This window comes from Opisthorchis viverrini (genome assembly GCF_000715545.1).
Source record: "Opisthorchis viverrini unplaced genomic scaffold opera_v5_94, whole genome shotgun sequence".
In the NCBI taxonomy this organism is placed as follows: Eukaryota; Metazoa; Platyhelminthes; class Trematoda; order Opisthorchiida; family Opisthorchiidae; genus Opisthorchis; species Opisthorchis viverrini.
Window position 1 is genome coordinate 1324078 of NW_008751751.1, and position 27056 is coordinate 1351133.

At 43.3% G+C, this 27056-nt stretch overlaps 3 protein-coding genes across 3 annotated transcripts in view; 2 read left to right on the top strand and 1 right to left on the bottom strand.

Moving 5' to 3' along the window:
- Positions 1-5370: 5370 nt before the first annotated feature.
- T265_05209 (hypothetical protein) lies at positions 5371-5571 on the top strand (the record flags this gene model as incomplete). The annotated part of the gene is made up of 1 exon (XM_009170153.1): positions 5371-5571. One exon carries the CDS (start codon positions 5371-5373, stop codon positions 5569-5571), a length of 201 nt encoding a protein of 66 aa, XP_009168417.1.
- Positions 5572-6595: 1024 nt separating this feature from the next.
- Positions 6596-27056, bottom strand: part of T265_05210 (hypothetical protein) — a gene marked incomplete at both ends in the record, with an annotated part of 90585 nt that continues 70124 nt past the window's right edge. The window contains 8 exons of the mRNA XM_009170154.1: positions 6596-7468; positions 9078-9164; positions 14396-14625; positions 16207-16448; positions 18504-18568; positions 23225-23332; positions 23463-23570; positions 25204-25362. Coding sequence (XP_009168418.1) covers positions 7334-7468; positions 9078-9164; positions 14396-14625; positions 16207-16448; positions 18504-18568; positions 23225-23332; positions 23463-23570; positions 25204-25362 — 1134 coding nt within the window. The remainder of the gene's footprint in view (positions 7469-9077; positions 9165-14395; positions 14626-16206; positions 16449-18503; positions 18569-23224; positions 23333-23462; positions 23571-25203; positions 25363-27056) is intronic.
- The window catches only part of T265_05211 (hypothetical protein), a gene marked incomplete at both ends in the record, with an annotated part of 4252 nt that continues 2954 nt past the window's right edge, over positions 25759-27056 (top strand). The window contains one exon of the mRNA XM_009170155.1: positions 25759-25805. Within this exon, the coding sequence (XP_009168419.1) occupies positions 25759-25805 (47 nt within the window). The remainder of the gene's footprint in view (positions 25806-27056) is intronic.

Below are 27056 nucleotides of genomic sequence, written 5' to 3' on the forward strand. Positions count from 1 at the left end.
TGAACGACACTCAATAGCGGCCGGTCACGTCCCTCCACTCTCTGACACGGTACTTGATACATAATTGTTCTACGGTGGTGGCGACTTTTCTACCCTAATTGGTGGGCAAGGTGGTGGGTAAACGAAGTTGTGGACATCCTGCTTCAGCTGTCCGTACACTCGGCGATGTGAGCCATGCGGCGTGATTGATTATACATAGTATTTGTTTTGATTGCTGCCCCGTGATTCAGTCGAGAGAGAAACGACAGTTATTTGTCAGTTCGTCTAAGTGAGGGTAGTGATCAACGGAAAAAGAGAAACGGAATATTAAGACTTCATCAAATACGCGAAACATTTTGAATCAATTCGAATGGAACTGGACATTTTAAATAGATTTTCCATGGTTACCTTCTGTCGAATCTGCGTAAGGACTGCAACAAATTTTTGTTTGTTTAGAATGTGTTCATTGTCACTGAAAAATTCAGAGAATTTGCGACCCATTTAATAATGAGGGTGGATCAAAGTCCACGAATAAAACTCATTTGGTCGGTCCCGCTAGAGCGATATGATCGCCTACACGTTAGTTCCATTCGGGAAAGGGTCCATAACATCGGCTGCTCCCGAAGTGTACATCATCTCCCGTGAACCATAAACCTGGGCATTGGAATAAAGATATTCCTAATTTTGGATCAGACGGACACCATTTTGCCATTCGATCAACGTCGCTCAATACAACCTACTGTAAATAAAATACCATGCGTGGTCTCTCGATTCGGTATGCGTTTTGAACAGTCACCGTGCAGGGTCTTGTTCCAGACCTGGTAGGCAGGCTACCACCTTGAGACGATGATCCCGCCGAATATACCGGATGGAACTTTGTTTCCCGTATTTTAACCATGCCAGAAAGGTAAAAGAGGATTATCCATACAAGGCAGCAACATGCCTCATTCAGGCTACCAGCATGCCTATATGTAAGAAAGCAGAGATGCTACCTTCCTTTGAGGAAAAGGAGTTAGAAGTGGTTAGCTCTGAAGTCTCCACACTACCGTACACCAACGGCCGACCCTGACCAATACAGTTGCGGAAAATTTTTTCCAAGAGCCCGATGCGGCCACAAATGCATCTGGTGTGTGCAATAGCATCAAAAATAGCACATTTGCGCCTTATTCAAAGATTTCTTGGACTGGACCGGTTTTCCGCAGTCAGGCAGTTCAGAGTGCTCACTCATCAGCTGCGAGCATAGTCTCCCAAGCTAATCCCACTATCCGTTGTCTGATTGACCAGGCATCTGCTTCCAAGGCTCAGGGTGGTATACTCCAACTAAACCCGTTCTACGGTCTGGGGACCAGACCTTCAACCGGCCCATTGTTGATCATTTAGGCATTATTCCATGCCTAAACTAGTACTTGCTCAACGTTTACGTCTGCAAAGTGTTGCCACAAGACAGTTGGATCAAGCTCAAACTTCACGCATGCAGATATATCAATCGATATGACGACTCAACCTATCTTAAGCAGACAGCTCATTTATTCAGCAAGTGCCGCATCAGCACCAATGTGTAGCTGCGCATGATGAGACGACGGGCGATTTGACACCAAATAATGAGTTATACCATCGCCCGGCTATATCTTTTATGTCTCATTTTTTGTGACTGACACTGTAGCAATTAACACCAAGATACCCTTGGTATGTCGGTTAACTGACCTGGATACTTTCTTTCACTTTTTCAACCCAATTGAAACTTCATAGCTGAAGGGTTGTGTAGACGAGACAACTGTTGGTTATGAAACGCACGTCCCCGATTTGAAGACCAAACACTATCCGGTCCCTTCATAGCATCACCGGAGTTTAACTGCAGCAAATCCGCCACAAAATGGTGCTAGAGAGAATACCTGGGAAATTCTGGAACAAAAAAGCTTGCCAAGTTGAGTTTATTAGAATATGCAATTTTGATACTGTCACGTTTGTTTCAAGCTGGACACTTCTAGATTTCCTTTGTAAATGCACCTCAACTTGGCAGATATGGTCTCCAGAATGAGTTTACAGAATTGGGCTTCGTCTGCAAAGACGATAAGCTTCACATTGGTGAACTCTTCACCGTTGAGGGTTGCAGGGACTTTCTTGGAAAATCGAACCCAAACAGACGTTTCGTTCCGATTTTGGCAAACTAGCAATCCATAGTGACGTGAAAGACCACCACACTCATTTGTGAAAGGTCGGAATGTGGTGAACCTGTCAGAATCTGTTCACTCGGGGGATACCACCAAAAGGCAAATTTCTGGTGAACTGAGTGACGAGTGTGTCTTGTGCTTCTGTGGACTTTCTCTAGGTTGTTCGTCAGGGCTAAGGTTGTATTCCTAAACCACCCGCTCTTGAACTGCATCGTTTCCTACAGGAGATTTTACTTGCTTTCGTCGATCGCCTAAGACGTAACACTATACGTATACAGCCACATACCACTAGCTAAAGTCGCGAAATATTTCGATTTGAAAGCCATTGATTTGATTTTAATATCTTTTGTCTTGGAGTACAGCCGCACACGCGTAAGTAGGCTTTAATCGTTGTCAAGGTTACTTCATCCGGTGACATTTTTCACCATATGATGGAACTTCAAACAACACACTGGAGTCAAAAGTTATGGGTTTGAGCGGATGGCCAATTGTGCTGCGTGAGCAAGGAGTATTCAAGATTGGAAATGCCTATATCATTATTGTATATTTTTAGATTGCAACGTAAAAGTGGCATTCGATGGCACAACCAGTCACTGTATAATACATGAAGACGTTGTCTGAGGAAGCGGAAGAAACTGAGGTCAAATGCAACTGTCTTATCTGGCCTACACTGGTCATGTCATCTAAAAAGGGCTTGCCTTCGATGTGGTATACCGGGTACCTCCGAACCAATCACAACTGACACGATTCAGATCACCGATCACATAAGCGACTGGAACCCGACGGCATGATTCACAACTTGGCGTCCAAAAGAAACGAGCGACTTTTGAGCTCGACCTGGCCTGCGAAAAATCTGGTTCCACAAAGTCATATGATATTGACATCCTTTATGTGATTCCTAACCCACTGACCCATGTACATCCCATTCAATTCCCTCTCCCTTCTTTTTCTCTCTACAAGCAGCACGTACACGTGACTTTTACGTAACCTTTCCACGTCACTTCTGGTATAGAATAAAAATTGATGCATTAGCCAAGAGAAACACAAAGCAAGTTTTGTTCGCTACCTTCGTTTTCACGGCAAAACACAATATCAGCATTATCTTTCGCTATCGTACAGTGATCTCGTTTTGAAGCAACGCAATCACTACTCGAATATTTCCTGTGTCAAACACCGGAGGTTTCTTCACACTCCAAAGACATGAAACCCAGTGACATTTAAGGCTACTCAGTGCATCAACTAGGAACTACTCCCAGAAAGCTCAATTAGTTGAAAGTATGAGTTGCTCGATTTATCTCGTTTATTAATGAAGTTAACCACATCGATCCTTAGTAAAATTCCAACAAATCTAGCAGAGCAATCCCCATCGTCGGTGCGCATCTTCTGAATTCTGAAATGACAGGAGATCTGGGACATGGGACCATCTTTCTGGGTGCTCAACGAATGTACCACATCCCAACTGCACACAGCGCCCCACTACCCTTCTTACTTACTTAGTAAACCGGATCCGTTGATAATTCAGTGGATTTTGAGTTGTTTGCATTTTTCCTCCGGTTGAGAATTTACTCTCACGCGTACAGCTGCAAACAAATCCGTAATGCCGATAATAACTGACCGGTTTGTCATCTATTCCACAGTTTCATTACTACCTCCAGCTGTATATTTTGCATCTCACCATCCAGCAAAACAACCACAGAGGTTTTACGCAAGCGAACATTCGTGTTTCCCCTGTCACCTAGAAACTGTTTTCTGAACAAAATATTCTTAAAGACTCAGTCGGTTCACTGTATACGGTTTCATCGCATTCAGAGTCCGGGCAATCTTTGTTCTTTTGTGGCCTCCAGAGCTTTGTGTATTTAACATATGGTAATACCACACACAAAAATTTTGGACAACCGCTTTCCACTTCTAACTGTGGGAGAACCCATAAACCGCAATCGGTAATCAATTTCGTGGCATCGTTTGTCCGCACTACTGAATTTTCGGTGCACGACACAGTGACCGAAACTACAAGGTACCTCTGGTTCCATGATGTGCTCTAAAATATGAAATTTTTCTCATATGCGAATGTTTATTACCCTTCATTCCGTTTGCATGAGTTTTCCAGATAAAAGTCGATTCATCTGATGGTTTGTATGCGATTGGTTGCGCTCACGTCGCCGTTCCAGTTGTGCGCCACGTAGCCAGTTTTTATCTTTTGAGATACATCTGCTACATCTGACGTCCCATTTTCAGAGACCTTTATCCGTGTTTGGCAATCACCCTCTGTTGCGTACGCTGTTTGCTCCTATACTTCTATTGTTTTAGTGGAACGATAGTGTGTGAACCAAACGTTGGCAAGAGAACGAACAAAAAAGGATGACCACCGATTCGATAAGTCGAAAAGCAAGACGTTGCGTGCGATAAGTGAACTGATCACACAGGAGACCACTTGAAGAAGAACAACGGTTCCGGAAGCAATAATAATGCAGTTGGATTAACCACACTACAAGTAGTACACGCGGCAAAAAGTTGGACAGATTGATGGTATTGTAGAATGTGTGAATTACCCACAGCGCCATTTGCCAGTACCGCTTGTCCATACTTGATGAAAAATACCGAAACTCCAGTAATTTCAGTTCGGTCGTCAATGTAGAGCGGAACACCTTGCAATATAGTTTAGGGTCTTTTTACTAATCGATTCGAACTTACCAATACTTTTGCCGCGTAGTGGATAAAACAGTCAGCTAAGTATATTGATAGTACAGGAAGTCTCGAGCGTGTAATCCGCTACAAAGAGAATCATCTCCACAAAAACTGTCTAACATTGCAAAGAAAAGCCATGATCATCACTATACTGGCTGGTTAGATGAGAAAAGATGCTTTTAGCAACAAGTCTCTCCCATTCGGCCCTCTCAACAAAACCTGTCGTATTGCTAGTAGTGTGGTCATTATCACAGCTGAATTCGTTCATTTCTGATTCGTTCCTGATACTGCACAATCCAACAACTATGTTTCCCTTGTAGTGTTGTGGAAACTGGTTCATACCAGCGTCACTAAACTTAGGATCGTCTCTGTGCCAGATCATGGTGTGAACAGGTATGTAGCTAATTCAGCAGCCTAAAGTACTGTCCACTACCCAGTGTTTTGGATAACAAAACTATACACCTTAGAACCTGATTATTTTACGTCAACCTACTTACTGCTGGCTACAGGAAGTGCGGTATTTCAGTGATTATTCATGGCTAGCAATCACAATCAGCACCATGCTGGCATTAGTCCATCGTTCGAGCATGCGACCGGATCATCCACAAATATTACAACACGTTTCACTCGTCGCGATATCGAGAAGAATGTTGTCGTGATGGTGACAGAGAGCATAACGGACGATCTATTATCATCCAGAACTCACAATAATCATCACCAGAGAACAGCAGGATAGGTATACTAAAATAGGTATACTAAATAAGAATAAGAAAATAAGAATAAGAAAAATTTGACCGGAAATATTTCACCACATTACCAATTTGAACTTTAGGTGATAAACTCTTGACGGTAAGATAGCAGGCAAGTTTATCGGTCTACACGATACTGTCGAACAAACCAAGCAGTTTGGGTAGATTCGAGTATTTACTGGACAGGGTGTGCTGCTCGGATGTGCGGATAGATTACGAAATGCCGTGAACTCCAAACAGAGGGCGAGATGACCCAACTGATTAGAGCGCGAATTTATTGACCGGAAGGTCCGTGGTTCGAACCCGACCTCAACTTCCCCTGTCTAGGCTTGGGAAAAATGACAGTATCACATCCCTCGTGCTTCCTTCTGGTGGCCTGTTGCGAAAAGGTGCTACAGCTGAACGAACTCCAGGCACAAAGAATAACATCCATTGATCTATGCTTTATTTTTTTAAGCTGGTCATGTGAAAATTTCCTCCATTAATCATCCATACCAGACCCGTCTTCTCAGTACCCTGCTTGTGACATAGTTGACTCTCGGAATTTCGGCAATAAGTATTTTGGACCGTGAGAAACTAATTTATTTCATGGGTGGTGGAGGGATGAATCTGAATGACCAATGCCTGACCTTTGTTGACGGAGACGAAGTGTTCTGGTGGAGGTCTAATGTGATAGCATTCATAGCTTGACCTAGTGTTACATCGAGGACCCGTTGCCGATTATCCGATAGGCAGGAACGCGATAACTGGGAGTAACGTGAGCGCTTGAAACAATACGTGAACAAGATACATGGGACACCTTTGGAAAGAAACGCGTTCGTTTTTTCCGGATGAAGTCCACGTGAAAGCAGTGAAATTAGGTCGATAGATTTGAAACACGGAATAACGGAGTGTGCAAGCCTGAACGAGGGCTGAGTACTCTTTAAGGAGAGTCGGCGTTCTATCTGCCATAACCACTCGATCGAAAGTATCAGCAGAGTACCCAAAGTTATGAAAAATAACCCCAAAACCATGTGATAAAATCAGTTTTCTATATAATCTGCATACATCGTACTACCCCTCATGCTATTGTACATGAGACCATGAATAAACGATTATGTGAGACCTGGATGGGAGAGAAGCAAATCGAGGAAACCAATCGAGTGAACAGCAAAGATTCAAACAATACTAAACAATGGAGATTGATGACTTATGCGAGAGTAAAATTGGTCCGATTCAGCAACCCATTGCTGACTCAACACGTGAAGCAAACGAAAGTAAATCTGATTGGAAATGGCGCCAGAGGATCACAAGACAAACAAAAGACCATCACAGTATATCCGGTCAACCCTGTGAGAAGGGCGCTAGGTTCCCCTTCAAAGTCGATCGACTAAAAATTTTTCAAGGTTGTACTGTTCAAGGTGGCATACCTTAAGCACTGGGAAATGTACATAATCAGCTTTCCAATAAACAGTACGTACTCATCTAAATCCGACTTGGAAAATATACAAACTGAGTAGAAATAGCGGTGGTTGGTAAGCTCGTAAATCTCAATGATCAGTTGTACGTAAGCAGATTTAGAAGAGGAGAAAGCGGGAGATCCATAACCCGATGAATATCTATTTATGTTGAAATGCGGTAGTGATGGGGGTGCTGTAGGATGAAAAAAATATATACGGTTAGTCCGCCGGATAAACTCTAACAGAAGATGATCGAATCACCAACACCCCAGGATATCAAGTAAGCAGCGCGTGAGCGAACCGTGTCAAATTAACCTTTCCCAAGAAAACCTGGTCTCGGAAATCCAGTGCTCAAACCACTCAGACCGCTAGTGATACCGCCAAGAATGGAACGCGTTGGACTAGTTGAGGATTCGGGGCGAACCGCCTGTGCCGTTTCCTCCATCTGAAATAGAATGTAACGATGACTGTTACATCACATTTTTATCGAAGAAAATCAACGGACAGAATTACACACAGTATGTCGCATTTGAAACCAACGAAAACTTCCACCTTAGACCAACATACATATCCATGGGTTGTGTTTGGACCATCGTTAGCACAACTAAAACCCGAGTAGTCAATGGAAAAAGCTGTGAATTAGGATTCGGTTTAGCCAACAAATTCTAAACCAACGTATCATCTCCGCTTTCCAGAAAGAAGTTCGACAGTGGAAGCTAGAAATCCGTCACTACATTCAAACTTTATCAAGTTCACTGAAAAGCGCCTCGTAGTACAAATGGAGTATTCAAATATTAAGCTGGAACAAAGCACGTGTCTGAATAGCCACACGGATCAGAAGGTAAGTGGTATGGTGGACCACCGTATGACACCTAACAACCGGTGGCCGCTGAAGGGTCTCGAACAGAAATCTTACGCAGTATAAAATTATCCTTCTAGGTAGAGGAAAGATTCTAATAGAGATTGGTACAACCTCGCACAAGTGACTATATGCCAGATGCGCGATTTGTTGAGAAACAATCGAAGCCACAAGGGAGTTCAGCGTACGCATAACATCAAACTAATTTCACGGGACAACTACGAGGGTAGGATGAATTCAGTCAATACACACTGACAAGGGAGAAATAAGTTGAAAACTTTTTGGCAAGAATGAAGGTATGACGTGTTTCTGGGTATGCGTATCACATCGTGTTACACCGAGAGCCTCTGAAGCAGGATGGATAAGAGTACATGCGTTATGCATCGAGCATCGTAAGCTGAACACCGTTAATCAGGTGTAAACCCGAGGGAATGGGACTGGAGGGCGAGCGGCTGGGCGTCAATTTTAAAACCATCAGTGTCGAATAATGCGTAGACAACAGTGCAACAGACTGCTAAGCGGAAGAGATTATTTTGAGGAGTGAAATAATAGTATAAAGCGTGCTGTGATTGAAGTATATCTTATGTTCTGCAAACAACTGTTTTATTTGAACTTGTGGAACCTCTGTAAGCAGACTTCTCCAGCCCCCTTTTCCTAGAAGGAGATTCATATGTCATCTCGGTTGGTGAATTTTCAATTTTCTAGATGGGATGAAGTGTTAGGTTGTGAGTTTAATGCATTCTACCTGTATTCTCAGCATACTTATACAAAAATACCCGATGACCTTTCAACGATGTTGAACTGACCCCTAAACAAGACGTACTGGTACCCGAGCACGGCAAAACAAATGAAACCATGTTCTGCATTCAAGACTTTCAGAAGAAAACGGCAAAACCGATGTTCGATAGCGGGACCATGAACTACGCTACGTAAGACAGAACCTACGGCGTATTTTTATTGATCTAGTTGGCAAGGAGTCTAAAGGTTTGCAATCGCTCGCTCTCAAAAATGCGGAGCACATGCTTTAATTAAATTCCCGTACACTAATTGCATAGTGAAACTTGGTGATTTTAAAATGCAAGCTAAAAATTATTTCTCAGTGGTGTATGACGACTGGATAAACTGAAATAAGCGAACTACCAGTGAAGTGCATGAAAGAGGAAACCTCACAGAGTGGTTAATTAGGTCTACCAACCTGAAGACGTTGAGTAATGGTCTTGTAAGCCATAGTGTCGAGTGCATCCGGACTGATTCCTTGTAACTCGAAGTCTGCATACATTTTCTGTTGCGGCAGAAACAACACAGTAGACATTTTGAGAATACGGAAGCACGATATATAAGAAAGGATGAATTAAAACAATCGGTGGTGTTCCTGGCAATCCTTCGTGATAATAACAGTTGCAAGAACCGTTCATTTTTGCAAATTCAATGGCATACAAAGCGGAACTTACTAATAATGAATCGGATGCGAAGTGGTGGAAGAAGGTGTGTTTCTGGGCGGATGAGTTGTGGGTTTTCTTGATTCTCCAAGTCACAGATTTTGAGACTTTATCCATGTTGGAGAATATCATAGGCTACTCACGGACTTATCGAATGCAAACTATTTTTAAGCACAATTCACACAGAAAAAGCCCTACGAAACTAAGTTTATCTAAGAATCGACTAACCGCGGGTGCAGAACACGAACATTTATGGTTGACACCGTCTTCATCGGTGCTCTCAATTCGCAACCAGCTCTGCCTGGTGTACTTCCAGCCATGCGAAACGAACTTTAGCAAAACTCGCTTCACTGTAAAGTGATACTATCGGAAGTGCACGAAAAGGAGTGATGATTAAATCTACACGATCCCTAAAAAGAATCTATCAAAGCAGCCAATATGGGGAAAAAGTGGTTTCCCTGGAGCAGTGAACTGCTGTGGTGTTTCAATATAGAAGGAATTACACAAATGGACGGACGGTAATTTTTGTTCAACACCGTTCGAAACTAAACAAGCAAATTCCGAATTCGTGGGCGACCGTACCATGAAGAAAGAAAAATGTGCATCGCGACTGAAGCACATGTTTGAAGTGATCAGAGTGAGGTATTACAGGAGTGACTCTCGGATGGACAATTGGAAAGAAAGTATAGAGGAGTCGACTAAGATTCCCTCGAATTTGCCACTGGTCCCACACAACTCAATCGGTGTGAACAGAGCCTGAATAACGAACGCCAGCACCAGATTGTTCACAGCAATGGTAATTCGCGACCGAGCTACTGTCGCCAAAAAGTGGCAAATGGTTGCATATCCTCTAAATCTTCCATCAAATGGTCGTGTGTTATGTTCAGCAGGGTAGCAGAACTGGGTTAAAGGATTTGTTTCGGCCGATCGTGTCTAGAATCTTATCAAAAGGCATTTTCTGCCGTCACAAAGAGAATCGGCCTAACCGTGGCGTGACGGTTTGTTAACCTCCATGAACCATTGAGCTATACCGGGTGGTGTTACTCTGACACTCAGAGAGACTCTCATGCCAGCTTGGTCAATCGTTAGTAGTATGACCAAAATAGTCTCATGGTCCTCCGGTTCGGGGGTTGGAACATATGTAGCGACTTATTCTATAAGAATGGCAATGCACTTGCATTTCAGCGTTCACTGCACTTGAATTTACCACCAAACACTGCTGCCTTGGAGCCAAAGGCTTTGGTTGGAGACCCTGATCGTCCTCCCATCTCGGTCTGGGTGCCCTGGTAGTATCTCAGCTCACGTACAACGATGATAGTTACAGCTAACAAAACTCTCATCCCACGTCAGCCGTCGCGTGGTGCCATGAATCGGGTCACTTACTCACTGCATAGAGCAAGGCGGGTAAGCAAAACATGCTATTACTGATACCTCCCTTCTGACGCTTTCCCTTAGGTTTTCCTTCTTCTACTCTAACCTCATACACATTTGAATACTCTCTCTGCAGGCCCCAGCACTAGGACTGACCGTATTGCTCACCGTGCACCACACAGGTGCAGCTTCTACTTAGCCACCTTTAATGTCCACATACTGAATGAAGCAGAACAACAGGTGGCTCAGGTCCGTACGCACGATTTCCTCTGCCTTGGTGTATGCTGCCTGTCAGAAACAAGGATACAGGACACAAGTACTGTGGTTGAATTGACTGCTCCCTCGTTCCCTTCCAGGTTTCGGCTGTGCAAATCTGGTGATGTAGAGGCCACTTCAACTGAATATTCCAGGGTAGGTGCTGTAATAAGCGAACGAACGGAAGCGTCTCTACTTGACTGGATACTCGTTGATAGTCGCTTCTATGTGGTCCGTTCGGCACCGTGCATGAGAGAATCTAGTGAAAGTGAGGTCTATCGCACCCTCCGTTGATCATACCTTCACATTCCATCAGCTGTTAGAACAACACCACACGTACAGACAACCCACAATCTCGGTGGTCCTTGACTTCAATGATGAGTTCGGCTCTGTCGATCGGTCAGCGCTGTTAACTACACTTGCTCAACAGGGTACACCCCAGAAATTTGTGAATATATTCCGATCCCTATATTCACATACTTCTGGGCTCGTGAAGTGTATGAAGGGCTCTCCAAAAGCGTCTTTATTAAAAGTGATATCCGACAAGGATGTGCAGGCTCTCCATTCTTGTTCAATTTCATCATTGGTGAAATAATGAGGCGAACGCTGGAAGGTCTTCAAAACCGCGGTGTTCAAATTGTTGCTGGTGAGAGCCTTGTCGATTTGGAATACACAGATAACTAAAGCGAAGCACAAGCACTGTCGAATTAACTACTACCGCCATACCATCTTTTGGCATGCGCCTTGCACTTTGAAAGTGCGGAGTCATGCTTCAGAATGAGCATTCTCCGAACATTCCCTTACAATCCAAGGAGAATCACTGGAGATTGTGGAAAATTTTACATACCTCGATAGTTGTATTAGCTCTGATGAAGTCGGTGCACGAATCTCAGAGTTCACGTTTGCTAGTTTACGTCATTTGTTGCTTCAAAAAGGCATATCACCGGGTCTCAAAGAGCGCGTGTATCAGGCTGCGGTAAAAGCTGTATTGTTGTGTGGTTGTGAGACATGGCCTCTGTGAACAGAGGATGTGAGGTGTCCTCAGGATTTTGACCACCGATGCCCCAGAAGCGTTGACGTTGATGGACATCACCAACGGATTTATATAGAGGTAGTTAGAAAATGGGTATTTGGCTGTGCGGCAAGCATCTCGATCGCAGAAAACGTACAGCACGATCAAATACGGTGGTTCGGCTATGTGCCACGGATGCCGAAACACCGTCTACTGAGACGAGTATTGATCTCCATTCCTCCTTCAGAATGGCGAAAATCCGGAGTTATGACTTGGCATAGGAGTGTGAAAGAGATTACGAGGTTAGGTGTTGTTGGTGCAGTACGCCTTGCAGGATGGAGTTCCCGTGGCCTTCCTGCGCTTGGCTGGAGACTTTGCAAACGGTGACTGATCGGTGTCAATGGCGTTCGTGTTATCAGTTTCTTTCCAGGTTGTCTGACTGAGCACTTGGGGGTATCTCAGATCGCTTGACATAGGCCAATACTGGATCCCATCTCACATCCTTTCTTTTCTTGTAATTCTAACGCTTGAAATATAATTAGACAAACTTAGTAGTTGTATGGCAGTGAAGATTCGGTGTCGACACTAATGTTGCTGTTTCTGGTAGCGGTGTTGATGTCAGTACATCGCATGCTACTGTCCGAAAACCATTATTGGGAAATGGCATTTGAACGGATCAAAATTGCACTCGGTGTACCGAACGAATAAAATTTTAAAAAAAGTTATCGGTTGTCTGGGTGTCGCTGATTTGTGGTCTTGTTTCGCGATCTATCCGAACATATCTGTCAACACTCAGAAATCACAAGGTTTGCATCTCATCATCATCTTCCCTACAGATCTAAAGCAGTCACGTTCAAATGATTTGTGCACTTATGCAGAAATTTTACATAAGACAGCCAAGGCTTCGTGTTTCAGCTGATCATTTACTCCATCATCAACTTTTTCACGAAACAACAGCAACAGCAAAAACAAGAAATGATTGTAGTTTTTCTAAGCTGCAGAATAAGAAGACATTAATCATTGACAAGGACAAAACAGAATCAACATTGTCCAAACGCCAACGAATTGACAACTGAGGGCATCATCCCGTTTTGCTGAGCCGTTTTAATTAAGTAGCAGTGAATGAATGAAGCCCTTGGTTGCAACACAACCAAATTGAGTCCGATTCGTGGAAGAAGTATCTTCTCTAGTCTTACAATCGATAAGCGATTGTCCGAAAAGGGAGTGAGGGTGGGAATAAGATGTGGGAATATATAAGTGACTAACAGGTAAGCGGGCAATTTTGCCAGATATGGTTGACGCCTTCCTGTCATTCCTAAATAAGGTTGGGTTTGACAATATTGTTGAGTTCGACTATTTTGATGCAACTAAATTTCATACAGTTAGGTAAATGTCAGAGAACAATGTTCTTAAAGTGGGCAATTCATAAGAGGTTCCATCCGTTCATTGAGTCAGATCATTTAGAAAATTCGATGGACGTAAGTTACCAGGCTGACAGCCCTGCTCGAAACGTATCACTAGGGACTATGTGAGTGCAACTAAATCACAGGCTGAGTCAAATGCAGCTTGAGTGACGTTCCCCGAGAAAAAAACTAATGGATGTGTTTCAGGGCATTGGAAAATAAGGTGCACAGTATGGGTATGTTTGTTTCATGTTCGGTCGCAACAATCATCCGAGAGGGGAGCAGAAGCTAGGACAGACTATCCTGAAAATCGAGCAAGCTATATGTCTTGAGATAACGGAAAATTTGCGGAATACTAAGAATTGGGTTGGACAAGATGTCCTACCTCTATTCATATATATGAGAGAAGCTACCGTTTGTCAAAAATGCTAGTTAAAGCTCAAAGAGAGTTTGCCTGTCATCGTCAGTTTTTTCAAAGATACAATGAGCATGACAACGTGCGTGAGCTAGTGTCTCTTAACTAATTAACATAAGAAAAAGAAAATTCAGGTGGGGCACGAGGCAATTGCTGGGAAGCTTGTGATCGGAGTCCAAGCTAGACCATTTGAGTTCTGTTGCCTAAGCACAATGGCATTTGTGCACTGAAATGGTGTAACGGCATGTCGAAAACCGTTGAGGCCACTAGTTTTCTCCTGTCGTTCGACGTTGTGAGCTTGAAATTTAGAGCGCGCCAAGCACGATGTTCGATAGGTTTATTATAAGGGAAAAAGAGGTCGTGAACATTCTATGAGTTACTGCTTCAGGAGACGCGTGTCCGGAATTTGGACGTCCTAAGTTACGAGGGGGTGGAGATCATTAGGAAAACGGGCGGTTCATGTTGCGCCCCGTAAACTGTAGGTGAAGAGGTTGTGTCGATCTACAAAACTACCGATTCAGTAAACTCAGACGCGTGTATAATTCAGATAAAAAATTACCGCTAACCGAAAAAATGTCTAGTATAGTATTATTAGAGAGACGTTGTGGGAGGACTCACCTTGACGATGGTGGACAGACAAGTGAATTGATAGGCGCTGAGAGCATTTCCTTTCCGTTCAATCAACCAATCGTTTATCATTCTTGTCTGAGTCATGTACCAAGTCTGAATGGGATAGAACGAGGAGGGGGAGGGTGGTTGATGGGAGTCATTCAAAAACAAAAGTAGTCTTTTTATCGTAACACCATTACGGCAACCAGCTGCGATACCATCCGAAGGGAGCCCGAGAGCTGAGGAAAGTACGGTTACTCAGGTCTAGAAAGGAGCAGCTGGGATGCAGAGGTTCGGTTCGAAACACGGACCTTCCGGTCAGTAAACTTGCGCCCTAATTACTGAGCTATATCTAGCTCAACCATTCACAGATGAGTGACAAAAAGTAGTGACTGAGAAGGCCTCACCGGGTACACCAATTTTGACTATCCTATGCAGAGTGGTATTGCCTTTTCATTCGTTATATAAATAAAAAGTAATGACTGCTCAGTTGTAGCAACATTTCGGTGCATGGCCGCCATGCCAGTTGAGGAAAACCACGAGGACTGAGGAATTGTCAAATCGCCTTAGCCTAGGCAGCCACATCCGAGATGCCGGGGTTGGGTTCGAACCCTGGAACTTCCGGTCTGTAAGTTTGCGCCTCAACCGCTGAACTATCTCCACCTATCTCATTGGTTAAATGGAGGGACACTGAGAGAAAACGTCCAAGGTCTCTCCTTTAGCGCAAACTTCAGGTTCTAAGTCTGCTCATAATGAGGTGGACATTCGTTAGCGGTTTAATCAAGATGTGGTTTCTTAAACGGTCAAGATGTGTGCTTCATCTAAAGGAGGTAACGCTTAAAACAAAGTCAGATGAGTTCGCTTTAGTTTTTCACAGAATATGAAGCTCACGGACCACTCCAGAGGCTTTTTGAGAGCATGCTCAATGGTGACAATTGACAGTCTATAATGGTAAATCAAGGTTATATTGGTCTAAAAAGCATTTTGCTTTACAATGACCAAAGGATATTGGTGTTGTGTATGTACACAGATAAACGGAATGATATGACATATATGTTCTATTGTTTGTAATCTGCATCTCAAATGTTGATGAGGGAAGTTGGGTGAGATCTTATGTATTCGTCAAGCGAATGTTTGAAAGTCTCGAGGTTACCACAATCCACAACAGATGTTGGTAGTTTGTTCCACGTGAGGGATACGCGGACTGAAAAAAAGTAGCGCCGACAGTTAATGCGGGAACATGGAATGTCAACGGCCAATGGATTCCGTCGGGTCTGTCGGGCCAAATTAACTGTGAACAAATGTTTTAAAGAGTGATTAGGGGTGTCTATTATCTTGAACATCAGGATGAGGTCTCCTCGTATACGCCGATAAGTTAAATCAAACAAATCGAGTTTACGTAGCCTTTCACTGTAGGGAACGTTTCGGAGGCCAATGACCAGCTTGGTCGCGCGGTGGTAGATACGCTCTAGCAGTTGTGTATCCTTTTGCAGCCATGGAGACCAGGCTTGGATCGCGTATTCCATTGTCGGCCGAATATACGTGTTCATGATAATATGGAGAATTTCAGGCGTAAAACGATAAAATATTCTCCTAAGCATCCCGAGCAGTGCCGAGGTCTTGCGATATACTGATAGACAGTGTTTACTCGGCTTCAGGTTGCTAGAAATCCAGACGCCGAGGTCTTTTTCCTCAGCCACCCACTCCAGTTCATTGGATCCCAGTTTGTATGGGAAGGGGTAGCTCTTCCAAATAGTCTTTCAGCCAGCTCAACAGATTTCCCGTCACGCCATACATTTCAAGTTTCCTAAGAAGGATACTGTGATCGACTCGATCAAAGGCTTTGGATATATCCAAGTAACAGGCATGTACAGTAACTCCCGCATCGACTGCTCGTGTCCAGTCATCGAGTGTCACGAGGAGATTGGATAAACAAGAACGATTCTGTCGAAATCCGTGTTGTTTATCGCTCAACAAGGAGTGAATTTCAAGGTGCGATTTCAGGGCTTCTGCTATAATTCGTTCCATTACTTTTGATATTACTGGGAGAAGAGTGACAGGTCTGTAGTTAGATGCACACGTTCTGATACCTCCTTTGAATATGGGGGCTATTATCCCGCATTTCCAATCCTCTGGTACCAACCCTTCTTCCAGAGAACTAGCGAATGGTGCACATGAGTCGACGTAAGATTCCATATTTCCACTAGGAGCAAACACCGAAGCGAAAATCCGCAACATAAAAGAATCCTGAGATGAACCTGCAATACACCTTTGGTTTGTAAATAAAAGCGTCGCACTCAAGTCGAAAGATATAGTGTTCGCTTTGGTTCAACCACGTTTGGGCACCATCTTTTCAGCAGCCATCGGTATACAATCAGCTGGCGACAACCAGCTGCTTCAAACCTGGCAAATGAACAGACACCTAATGTTTTGCGTCTACCAATCAAGCAGGCTACCCAAAGCTCGAACCAACGAATTAGTTACCAACACGAACGGGTTGATTCAAAAGGTTAAAAAACTGCGAAACTGGATAGTGAAAGATCTTGTTCACGAGTAAAAGTTATCCTTAGGTGGTTCGAATTAGTCTAAATTTGCGGTGTTTACAAGAGAAGTGTAGCCACTCGGAACCTCGATGCTGAACACCGCTGGATCGAAGTAAAATAACTCCGATTTAAATGTTTGACCTATCAGCGAGAGACGAATTCAGCGCATAACACGCCTGGATGACCGAGTAGGTGAAATCGTGACTTGACATGTTATCGATCCCTCTCCTCTCCACGGTGTCAATGAACTGGCTACCCGCCATCGTCCTGATTTATATATATTTGTGTTGTTTCAAAGACAAAAATATGTACTCCTATTTGAGTTCCTGCTGTAATTTGAAAACCCAGAAGTTATTAGCCCCGAACTTTCACCGAGAATTGACTGCTTTCAGTAGTTGCTGGGTGAGTCATGCCTAGAAATCCGCAGTAAGTTGTGGCTACGTTTAGAGAACATGCGCACAACTTTGCCAGGTTAAGAGGACTTCAAAAGCACTCATGCATTTTTGTGGCGTGCTTCAAAAGGAAGCAAAAGGTGCGTCGGTATGGTTTTGAAATCAGACAACTAAGACCAATGGTCCTGCACCATGTGGTTATGGATGAGTGAAAATTCCATATGGGAAGTCCTCACTCGAGGAGCCAGTCAACAGGTGTGACCACGTGATGTGGATCTCATGGTTGAATGATGAGCGGTGCTGTATCCTGTCTAAGTGCGAGTTAACCACATTGCTGGTCAACCACTGGTGTCCAAACGGATGAGTGATCAAGCAATGGCCGGAAAGTCGCAGATTGGAAATTCTCTTAGTTTTGTGAGATGCGTACTGCTGATGATTCGGAATAAGGACGAAACAGCCGTCCAGATTGGCTTCACTTTCAGGAAGAAACCCCCATTGAAATTCCTAAATCTCCTAACACCACCAGCATCACAGACAAACAGTTGGAACACTGCAAATATACAATGGTCGACTGATAAGAGCAAGCAAAGAACAAAAAACAGCTGAACTCATCACACTCATCATCATCATCAATGACAGAAACTCTAGTGTTGATGCTTCATTGACGTACAACCACAAAGTTTAGTTATATTTAGTCCTAAAGTGAGAAAAAAAGTGTGAGTGGGGGAGGGAATGAATTCGATTTTGCCAATCGATCAATATCCCTAACCATACTTACTTAAGAGGGAATGTCAAGGAAGTTTGTGAACATAATCCGGTCCCCATATTCACGTACTCTTGGGTGTAAGTGTATGGTGAGTTCCCTGGAAGCCTTCTTACAATAGGTGGTAACCAGTAAGAATTTACACTCTCTACGTTCTCGGCAAACTTCGACATCGATAAAAAATTAGGCGGGCGCTAGAAGGTCTCGTAAACCCTGGTTTTCACATCGTTGCTAGTGAGAATGACATGAGTATTTTTGAAGACGAAGGCCAAGTACAAGTTCAGTTGAATAAACTGACCATCTTTCGACATGTGCCTTGCAACTCCAAAGTGTAAAGACGTGCTTCATACGGTGCAGTCTCTAAACATACCCTCGGAAGTCAACTAAAACCACCGGAGGCTAAGTAGAATGTTACATACCTCGGTAGTTGCATGAGCTCTGACGGAACTGTGTTTGGTGAAGGTTGTGCACGAGTCTCACGGACCTGAAGACGGTTTCCCAATTTGCATCACTTATGGCGTGAAAAAGACGAATCACTGTACGATGCTACAGTAAGGGCTGTGCTGTATGACCGCAAGACATGGAGTTAATATGAGGCGTCTTCACGTTTTAAACCAGCGATGCCTTAGAAGCTTTGCTGGTGTAGGATGGCGTCAACGAACTCGTAACAAGGTGATCAAAAACGGGTATTTGGTTATGCGGCCAAAAGCACTCGGCCGCTCGGTCATGTGATAAGCAGGTCGAAGCACCATCTACCGAGACGAGTGCGTCCTCATAGGATGCCTCAAGACACAATTAGCATGATTCAGTCCTCATATGTTAATTCTCTTCTTGTTTGGTTACTCACGACTAAAATTTTCTCTTTTGTTCGCAAGAGTTAAGCGAACCAACAAGCTTACGACTTCTGGTCTTGCGCAAAAAAACTACATTTACACCTCCCGCTACACGCGAGCTATACGGCTTATAGTGGCCCGGGTCTGAAAATGAAACCTCGAGAGGCACACGCAATTTCTCAGTTTGTCTAGTCTGACAACATCCGACTCGATCCTTGCGAGTATGGAAGTGGCAGTTTGTACGCGCGCTCTGGCGCAGGTGCTAACGGCAGCGGTTTCGAAAAATTGTCTGGTCAAATCCAGTTCACGTCCGACGGCTAGTTTATCTACAGAACACAAAAGTCTGAACATAACCAGGCCTTAACTACAACTCAATGGAAGTTATCATGTTCAAGCCCCTGAGTGCAGACGCCCAGTAAGTGACTCCACAACCTTCACCCTTTTCAAGTAGACGTAGAAAATTATGTATGCTGTAAAGTCACCTTACATAATCATCCCGATGGAATACTCCACCAGTCATCAAAAATTAAGTCTTCAAAAGTAATCATTTCCGAAAAACAATTGGATCTGTGCAGCTTAACTCCCGCGATGCGCTGAACAATTCGGGAAAGACAGATTGCGAAGTAAAAAGGAAGAAATAGGCAGACTATTTTCCCTGACTTTCAAAATCGTTTTCGGGATTCGGAAAAGAAAATTGGAAGATGGCTAGAAGAAATTCCCGACGCTCAAGTGTAGAAATAGAAAGCACGTGATGAGCATAAATTTGAGTACGATACTAAAAGCTTTCGGGACTTAATAGAGACCAAATGCAAGAGAGAGGGAGAATGAATGGTTCTCAGACGATTAGCAAACGATAAATACTCAGATCGAGATCCGCAAGCGGAAACTTGAAGCGTACGTAAATAGCAGCTGTTCTGGATGCATGCTGTTAAGAACAAGTCATGCGGAAGGAGAAAATTTGCTGTCGTGTCTAAAAAAATGGTTTTCCGGGGTAGAATACTTCAGGATACCACTCAGCTAGATAGGCTAGTTTATTGTTCTTTACGGTGAGCCACTGAAACTAGCTACGAGAGGATGTGCGGCAAGTCGCGCCACAGATTCTGCTAGGTTAAGGGAGAACGGTATACAGAATTTAGGCCCCCTAAGAAAATTTCGGATTGAGAAGGACAATGTGCATAAAACCAATGAAGAATTCACAATGCATTGCGCAAACTAACGCGCAAATCTAGGCATAGTGTGTAACAGACGGCAACTCTTCTAGAAGCTGACGATCGAATGGAGAACATCATGGGCAGAATAGGAGCGAAGTAAACATCCGAAAGATTCAGCTGGGTTCCAGGTAAAACCTTATGAGTAGTGTATTACGTCTGTACAAAGCAAACAGTTTAATGGCTCAAAAGCAACCAATAGTGATCGTTTCCACGTCAGTCTTGCATAACGCTGTTGTCTATGGAAAATACAAATGACCAACGTATAGGGATAGCTTCACTACTTTCGCTTATCATGGGAAAAACCATAAGATGCTGATGGTTAAATGTTGCCATTTCAACACGCGCTCGCACACCTTCAGCATTCCAGTCGAAATAATTTAGGATTATGCTTCCAGATTGAGATTCAGATAGACACGTCCACATTATTATTTATGAAATCTAGTACACAGAATGTTGGCACTTACAAACCAGTTTTCCGGCTGCAGCAAAACGACAACTCTAACTATTCTCCTTAGGTGTAGTGAATGAAACTGGTCAGAAGGCCTGTGGGTGAGAACAACACTGCCGGAAGCAATAGCGATAGGAGTCCTTCAAGAGTTCGGTTCATATCGCCGTTAGAACGTTCCAGTAGTCTACATGAAATGATACGGTGCGAAATTTTGATTCTAGGTGTAGCAAAATCAGTAAAATTTGGGGCTTGACGAGAAGGTTGTTATCCACGGGCTGAACAACGCCTCCTCTCCTTAGAGTCGTCTCAACCCCACATTAAAGCATTCATAAATGGAGACCATGCTAGTAAGGACGACAGAATTATCTCAACCGGCCAATTGAGGACGAGAGAAACATGCAAGGAAAACCAGATCTACGAGTTTGACAGCTGTTTGAACAATCAAAACCAGCTTGCTTCGATTTCTATCATGGGTTGTATAGGACAACTGGCCGGTCGAGGAAAACTGTACATTGAATTCAGATTTGATATTTCTCCGATATTTGACTCAATTTTTTAGTGCTGTAACTTCCAATGGCAAAGATCTAGCAAGATAAACAAAACTACAGTAGAAGGCTCTTTGCAGACTCAACAAAAAAGATTCAATCGTTTGTTCTTAGCTTAAGCACAAAATTAGAATACTGGTATGAGATTTCCAGACCAAACAGTACAAGTTCAACCAGTTTCTAGGACTTCCACCAGAAAGCAAGAATACCGTCCATAGACTTAAAAACACTTAAACTCACGCAAAATACAAAATATGCATGAATGTGTAGAAGTAGTTCAAAATGTGTCCTTTCGATGCACGGTGATGGCGGAATAACCCTCCTCAGTACGCTGCGCAAGATCACAAGGCCCAGTAGATTTGCAACTAACTCAGCAGGACAGTGCTGCTAAGGCATGCTGAGGGTAAAGGATCGCCACTATGAGAAATACTAAAAAATGACATTAACTGTATTGTAGAATACTTCTTGTCGTCGAACAACAGTTTTGTCGTATACCGTCATGGAGCTTCTGGGCAGCCAGATAACTATCCGGTCTACAAAATGGGTGGATGCGTTCAACAGATAATAGGATGGGCAGATTTTTGCAGCCAGTGATGACATATCGACTTTATAGTTGCACTTCGTGTAACAACACTTGCACTTTTCAGCCTTATTTACAAGCCCTCTGTTAAGACGTAAAAAACCATAGCAACTATTTTTTCCTTATTCAGGATCCTGAATGATTGAGGTTCTTAGCGTTGGCGTCAACAGATTGGGGCTTCTAACAGAGCTACCGAGATTAGGCTGAGTTGCACGGTGACTGGAAGGATTATCACATGGACGCTGGCGTAAATAAGGTGCTGATATCATGTGCTAATCCCTTTCAAGTTTACTGGTCGTGTTGGTTGCATTCTTCAGGTACGTAATCTACAGGCGCTCCTAGACTATTCGCAAACATGGCGCAGCGTAGACCACAACCGTAGAGATATGCCAGGTTGAACTCACGAGCTCTGAATCGAAGGAGCCGCGCAAAACTACAGAGCCATGACATTGGTTGTTGCGGTGAGTAACACTTCAGCTTGTGACAGTAGCCAAGTTTGAATAACATCGATAGTCTATTGGAGGTCTCAGAGCTAAGTAACAGCGGCTGTCCGCCGAGTTTTCCCAAAGTTGTCATGGAAAGTAGTTTTGCGTGTAGTCGATTAAGTCCACAACACTAAAACGTCTTCTGATGAACATGTCACTGCCCACTTTGCCCGGGGAATTTCACATTACAACTAATACTGACTAAAACTAAGCGACGTTTATGTTCAGATAAAGTAGGCGAGTTTTTGGATGGTGGACAGCCAACGCAGGAACGACGTGTCAGAACTCCTGAAAAAATTTATTTCTACATAAGAACGCTAGCAGAACGTAATTAAGTAAATGTCTGCTTAGGAGACTTCAGCACCTTGGAAAATACTCCATAAAATTGACTGGAAAAGCGAGAAATAAGGAAAAAGTCAAACGAAAAACCACCATTGATTAGCTGCATGATATTTGATAACTTATGAGAGCAACTAAAAACGACTGACGCAATGGATAGAGTGGAGAAAATAGTGTCGGTGTAGTGATTAGCATGCCACCTGAAAAAAAATCCACTAGGCAGACACGTATCAATGACTGGTAGTATAGGCTGGGAAGTGCGGGTGTGTCAGAGCGTTGGGTGAACTTATGGGAAAAATGTGGAGAAGAAGAGTGAGATGAGGGCGATAAAGGTGTTTTATGTCCTCCCCGATAACAGAGTTCCATTTTTACGTGATTGAGCGGGTCACCAAAATCTGCTGGAACATCACCATAACTATCACACAGTGAGGGATGACCAGGTTTGTTCTAGTGAGAGAACTGAATAATGAGGTTAGATGGAATTTATTTCGGGTTCTGTCCAACAGAGAACGGACCAACTACCATTTGCCAAAATGCAGGCAGAAAGACGATAACCGAAAAATCAATATCCCCGGAAAGTCAACAGTGGTGACATGGATGTATGTACAGGACATCTTTTTCCTAAGTCAATATTGCATATCAGTAGTGCATGACAGGAGATCAAATTTTTTTCATATTCACGGTAAAACAGGAACATACCTCCATGAATGAGAGAATATACAGCTCATCAGAAACCTTTTGTCGCATCTGTTCCAGGTTGGCACGCAGAAATTCTACATAGGCTTTTCCTCCTTCGTCACTAGGTTTCTGAGATCATTGGATAAGGGGAGGACGAAAGTGAAACATTATCGTAGAGAAAAATATAGGGCTCTGCACATCACTACGTGCATGACAGAGATCAAATTTTTTTCATATTCACGGTAAAACAGGAACATACCTCCATGAATGAGAGAATATACAGCTCATCAGAAACCTTTTGTCGCATCTGTTCCAGGTTGGCACGCAGAAATTCTACATAGGCTTTTCCTCCTTCGTCACTAGGTTTCTGAGATCATTGGATAAGGGGAGGACGAAAGTGAAACATTATCGTAGAGAAAAATATAGGGCTCTGCACATCACTACGCCGCTTTCCAGACTTGGGCGAGAAATTATTGGTTATGCACAAACTACACCCATAGATTGTCTACTCACTGAATCGACATCAAGCATCCGATTTGCATGGGAATGGTTGTCAATGAGCAGATTCCTATTGATCGGTGTGAAGTATTCGGAGAATAAAGCGGAGCTGATGAGCATTACAAAAATTCCTGGTTTAGGAACCTTCAAAGAGTCAAAGTGTTCTAACGGAATGAAACAATGAGTTCTAGCACGCACAGGAAACAAATATTTGCCAGAGCGGATATTGGGGGAGCTACAAGTTAGAACTCAGCCCCTGGTCATTAGAAGGATGCGTTTAGCACGATTTCATTCACGTGGCGTATAAACAATGGAGAAACTTCAAGGAGACAAGATTGCGGGAGGGTGAAGATTTAATCCCGACTCCATAGTGATCCACAATTTTCACCGCAGAAATGACGCGAGACAACTTCGGCGTAGCAGAACACATTATATAAACTCAAACAACAAACGTATACCATCTAATATGTCAACGCTACTCATGTGACGTTTACCTAAGAGTTTAGACAAGGAAGCGGTTGAGTTACACGTACAGATCAACTTTTTTTTATAACACCGCCGATTATTTTCCGAAAAAGTGATCATTGAAAAGTCTGGCGTGATGACGAAACTCCACGCTGCGTCTACGAATTGAGTAGGAAGTAAATCTTTCGCTAGGATGGATGCAACACACTACTCACAAGGTTGCTAGAAGCTCTACCTTTAAGAGTATTGGGATACTGACCTACCGTACAAACTAAAACATGAGCTGGCCTGGTGCAGCACATTGAGTTGAAGAAGGATATATGATGAACGACAGTTTCAGTCAGGATTCAACTGGGTCCTCCTTGAAAACGAAATTGGTATGCAAAGGAATGTATGTCACAGGTCTCGTTAGTTTCTTCGCAAACAAATGCGTTTTGTTATTGGGGAACTGTTTCTGCTGACAATTGATCTTGCTATGTCACCAGGGTTAGCTTTGTTGTGGTTTGCTCCTCCTTGAGAGCCGGAGCTTCTTCGAATGAATTCATGTGATTTAAGGCGCTGAAAAAAAGGCATTAGGCTGCAACACCATTCCGGTGCCTAGCTGCCATGCCACCCGGAGAAAGCACAAGGGCTGAGATACTGCCAGGTTGCTTAGGCAGAAGTGGAGATGCAGAGGCCGGGACCTTCCGGTCAGTAAATGCGCGCTCTAACCACTGGAGCGCTAGTGACTGAAACCACTGTGGCCCACGACCTACTCGGATTCTGTGTACTTACAACAATAAGTATGTTCGTTTTTACGGGCGATGAGAAAATAAAATCTCAGTTTGGTGATGTTCGACAAGAAAAGTCAACAAGCAATTGTTAAAATTTGTCGGTAGAAAAAACTGACAGAAAAATGGGCTGATTTACAAATGGAAAGTGGACAAAAGAGGTATGCCTAAGAGGGAATCCAATATGTTACTGGTGAGCAAAACACATTGGAGTCGGTTACTAAGACCTAAATAACACCGATTTCTTGTAGAAGAATGTGGACATACCGTCAGTGACAGAACAGATGAAAGCAAGGAGTTGACGTCATATCGAGCCAGCTTAACCAGATTTCCCTCCAAAATGCTACCCATTTTCTCATTCAGTAATATGGCCATTTTTCGCTGAATTCGCTCCAAATTGGCTTCAATCTGGTTGTGGTACTGGTGCTGCAAAAGGCGAGATGGAGAGTAGGATAAAGCACACAAAAGTGAAAAGTAACAGCTTGTGGAATGAAAATACTGAATTAATGGGAAGGTGCAAACTATAACGAATCATCCTCGCATCTGAAACTCCGGTGTGGATCGATGTTCGAATAAGAACACAGAGAATTAGTAGGGGCGAGAGAAGAGGGATTCCTGTCCCATAAAACAAAGAATCTCGTGTTGAAAAGTCGCACTATGAGAAGTACGGCAAGTTCTCGGAAAAGACATGGTTAAGTGGTTTACGAATTGTCAACTGCATCACAAGACTGCCAGTCCCCTCTAGTAGCTATGACTCCCGTTCTGCATGCTCAGATGGCTTGTGGCAACATGCTAGGGATCGGAAAATAACTTTGAACAGATATGTACCTATCGAATCTCATGGTCGCCAAAAGGAAGTTTGATATAAAGTGAGTTTCGCATGATGTGGCCGTTGCAGTATTTCCAATGTACAACAGTACAGTAACAATGTTATAAAAAATGACTCGACTCTCTGTAGAGTTTCTTTAATTACCTTGCCGGAAAGACACAATGAATACCCTGCGTAAAAAGCAGCAGTAATTTTTTTCTAATAACCACTGCCGTGCCTAAAACGAAGAGGAGCAAATGAGATTTACGTAATCCGGGAAGATATTTCACATATATTACACATTCCCAGCTACAAGCCCAATATTTGCAGAGCGAGTGTATGCACGGTAAAAAACGATGAAATTTAGAGGTAAACAAATGTTTTCTCCTAATTTAGTGCGGGCACGCAAACTCCTTGGGAGAAAAACAGCAACTAATAATTGTCGTAAGACTTCAGTGATGAGCAAAAGAAATGCATGCATTTTCCTTCCTTTGTTACAACTTCTCAAACGCGTTCCAATTTTTATCGCCATAGTAACGATGTTGCTGACAGAACAATATCCAGGAAGGCATATTGCAATATTACACTGTGCACTTCAATGCCAGCAAAACACTGCGGTGAGCACAATAGAGTGAAGGAAATGTTAAATGACTGAGAACCAAATACAATTATCCCCGAGCAACCACTGGTATAGTACGAGTGTTGTGAGCCCTACTGCATTCAGGTGATACTGAAGTATCAAATTAAACACATAAAATTCACCGACCCCGTTTCTCATACATTTCTTTGCGTATGCCCGTAACGTTACCACCGGCCTCACCACTTGCTTCTCCATTCACACTACGTTCATTCGCACGGTCCTATTGATGTTAGGGTACAACTGTTCTAGCGAGACAGTCCTCTTATCCGGGCTCATTAGGAATGTACACCCTAGGTGCTGAGCAAAAAAATCACACGTTCGCCGGCCCAGATGCGATAATGCAGCTGCGTCCAGCATTCACTAATGGCACAGTGGTAACAGGTTTGCACCGCTTTTCGAATACCCAGGGCTCAAATCGCAGCAAGACCGAGAACCTATTTTAAACTCGTCAAAATAATTCCGCCAGGACAAGAGCAGGACTTTCAAATGAGTGATAGGAACATGGAATTGCGCAAAGCGCCCTATTACTGGGAAATACGCGACTGAGTTAAATTTGCGTTTATCTAGTCTATTTAGGAATGTAGATGTATTTGCATTAGTCCTAATGGACCAGCCGAAGATGGGAGGGGACAGGGTTGCTTATATATATATATATATATATATATATATATA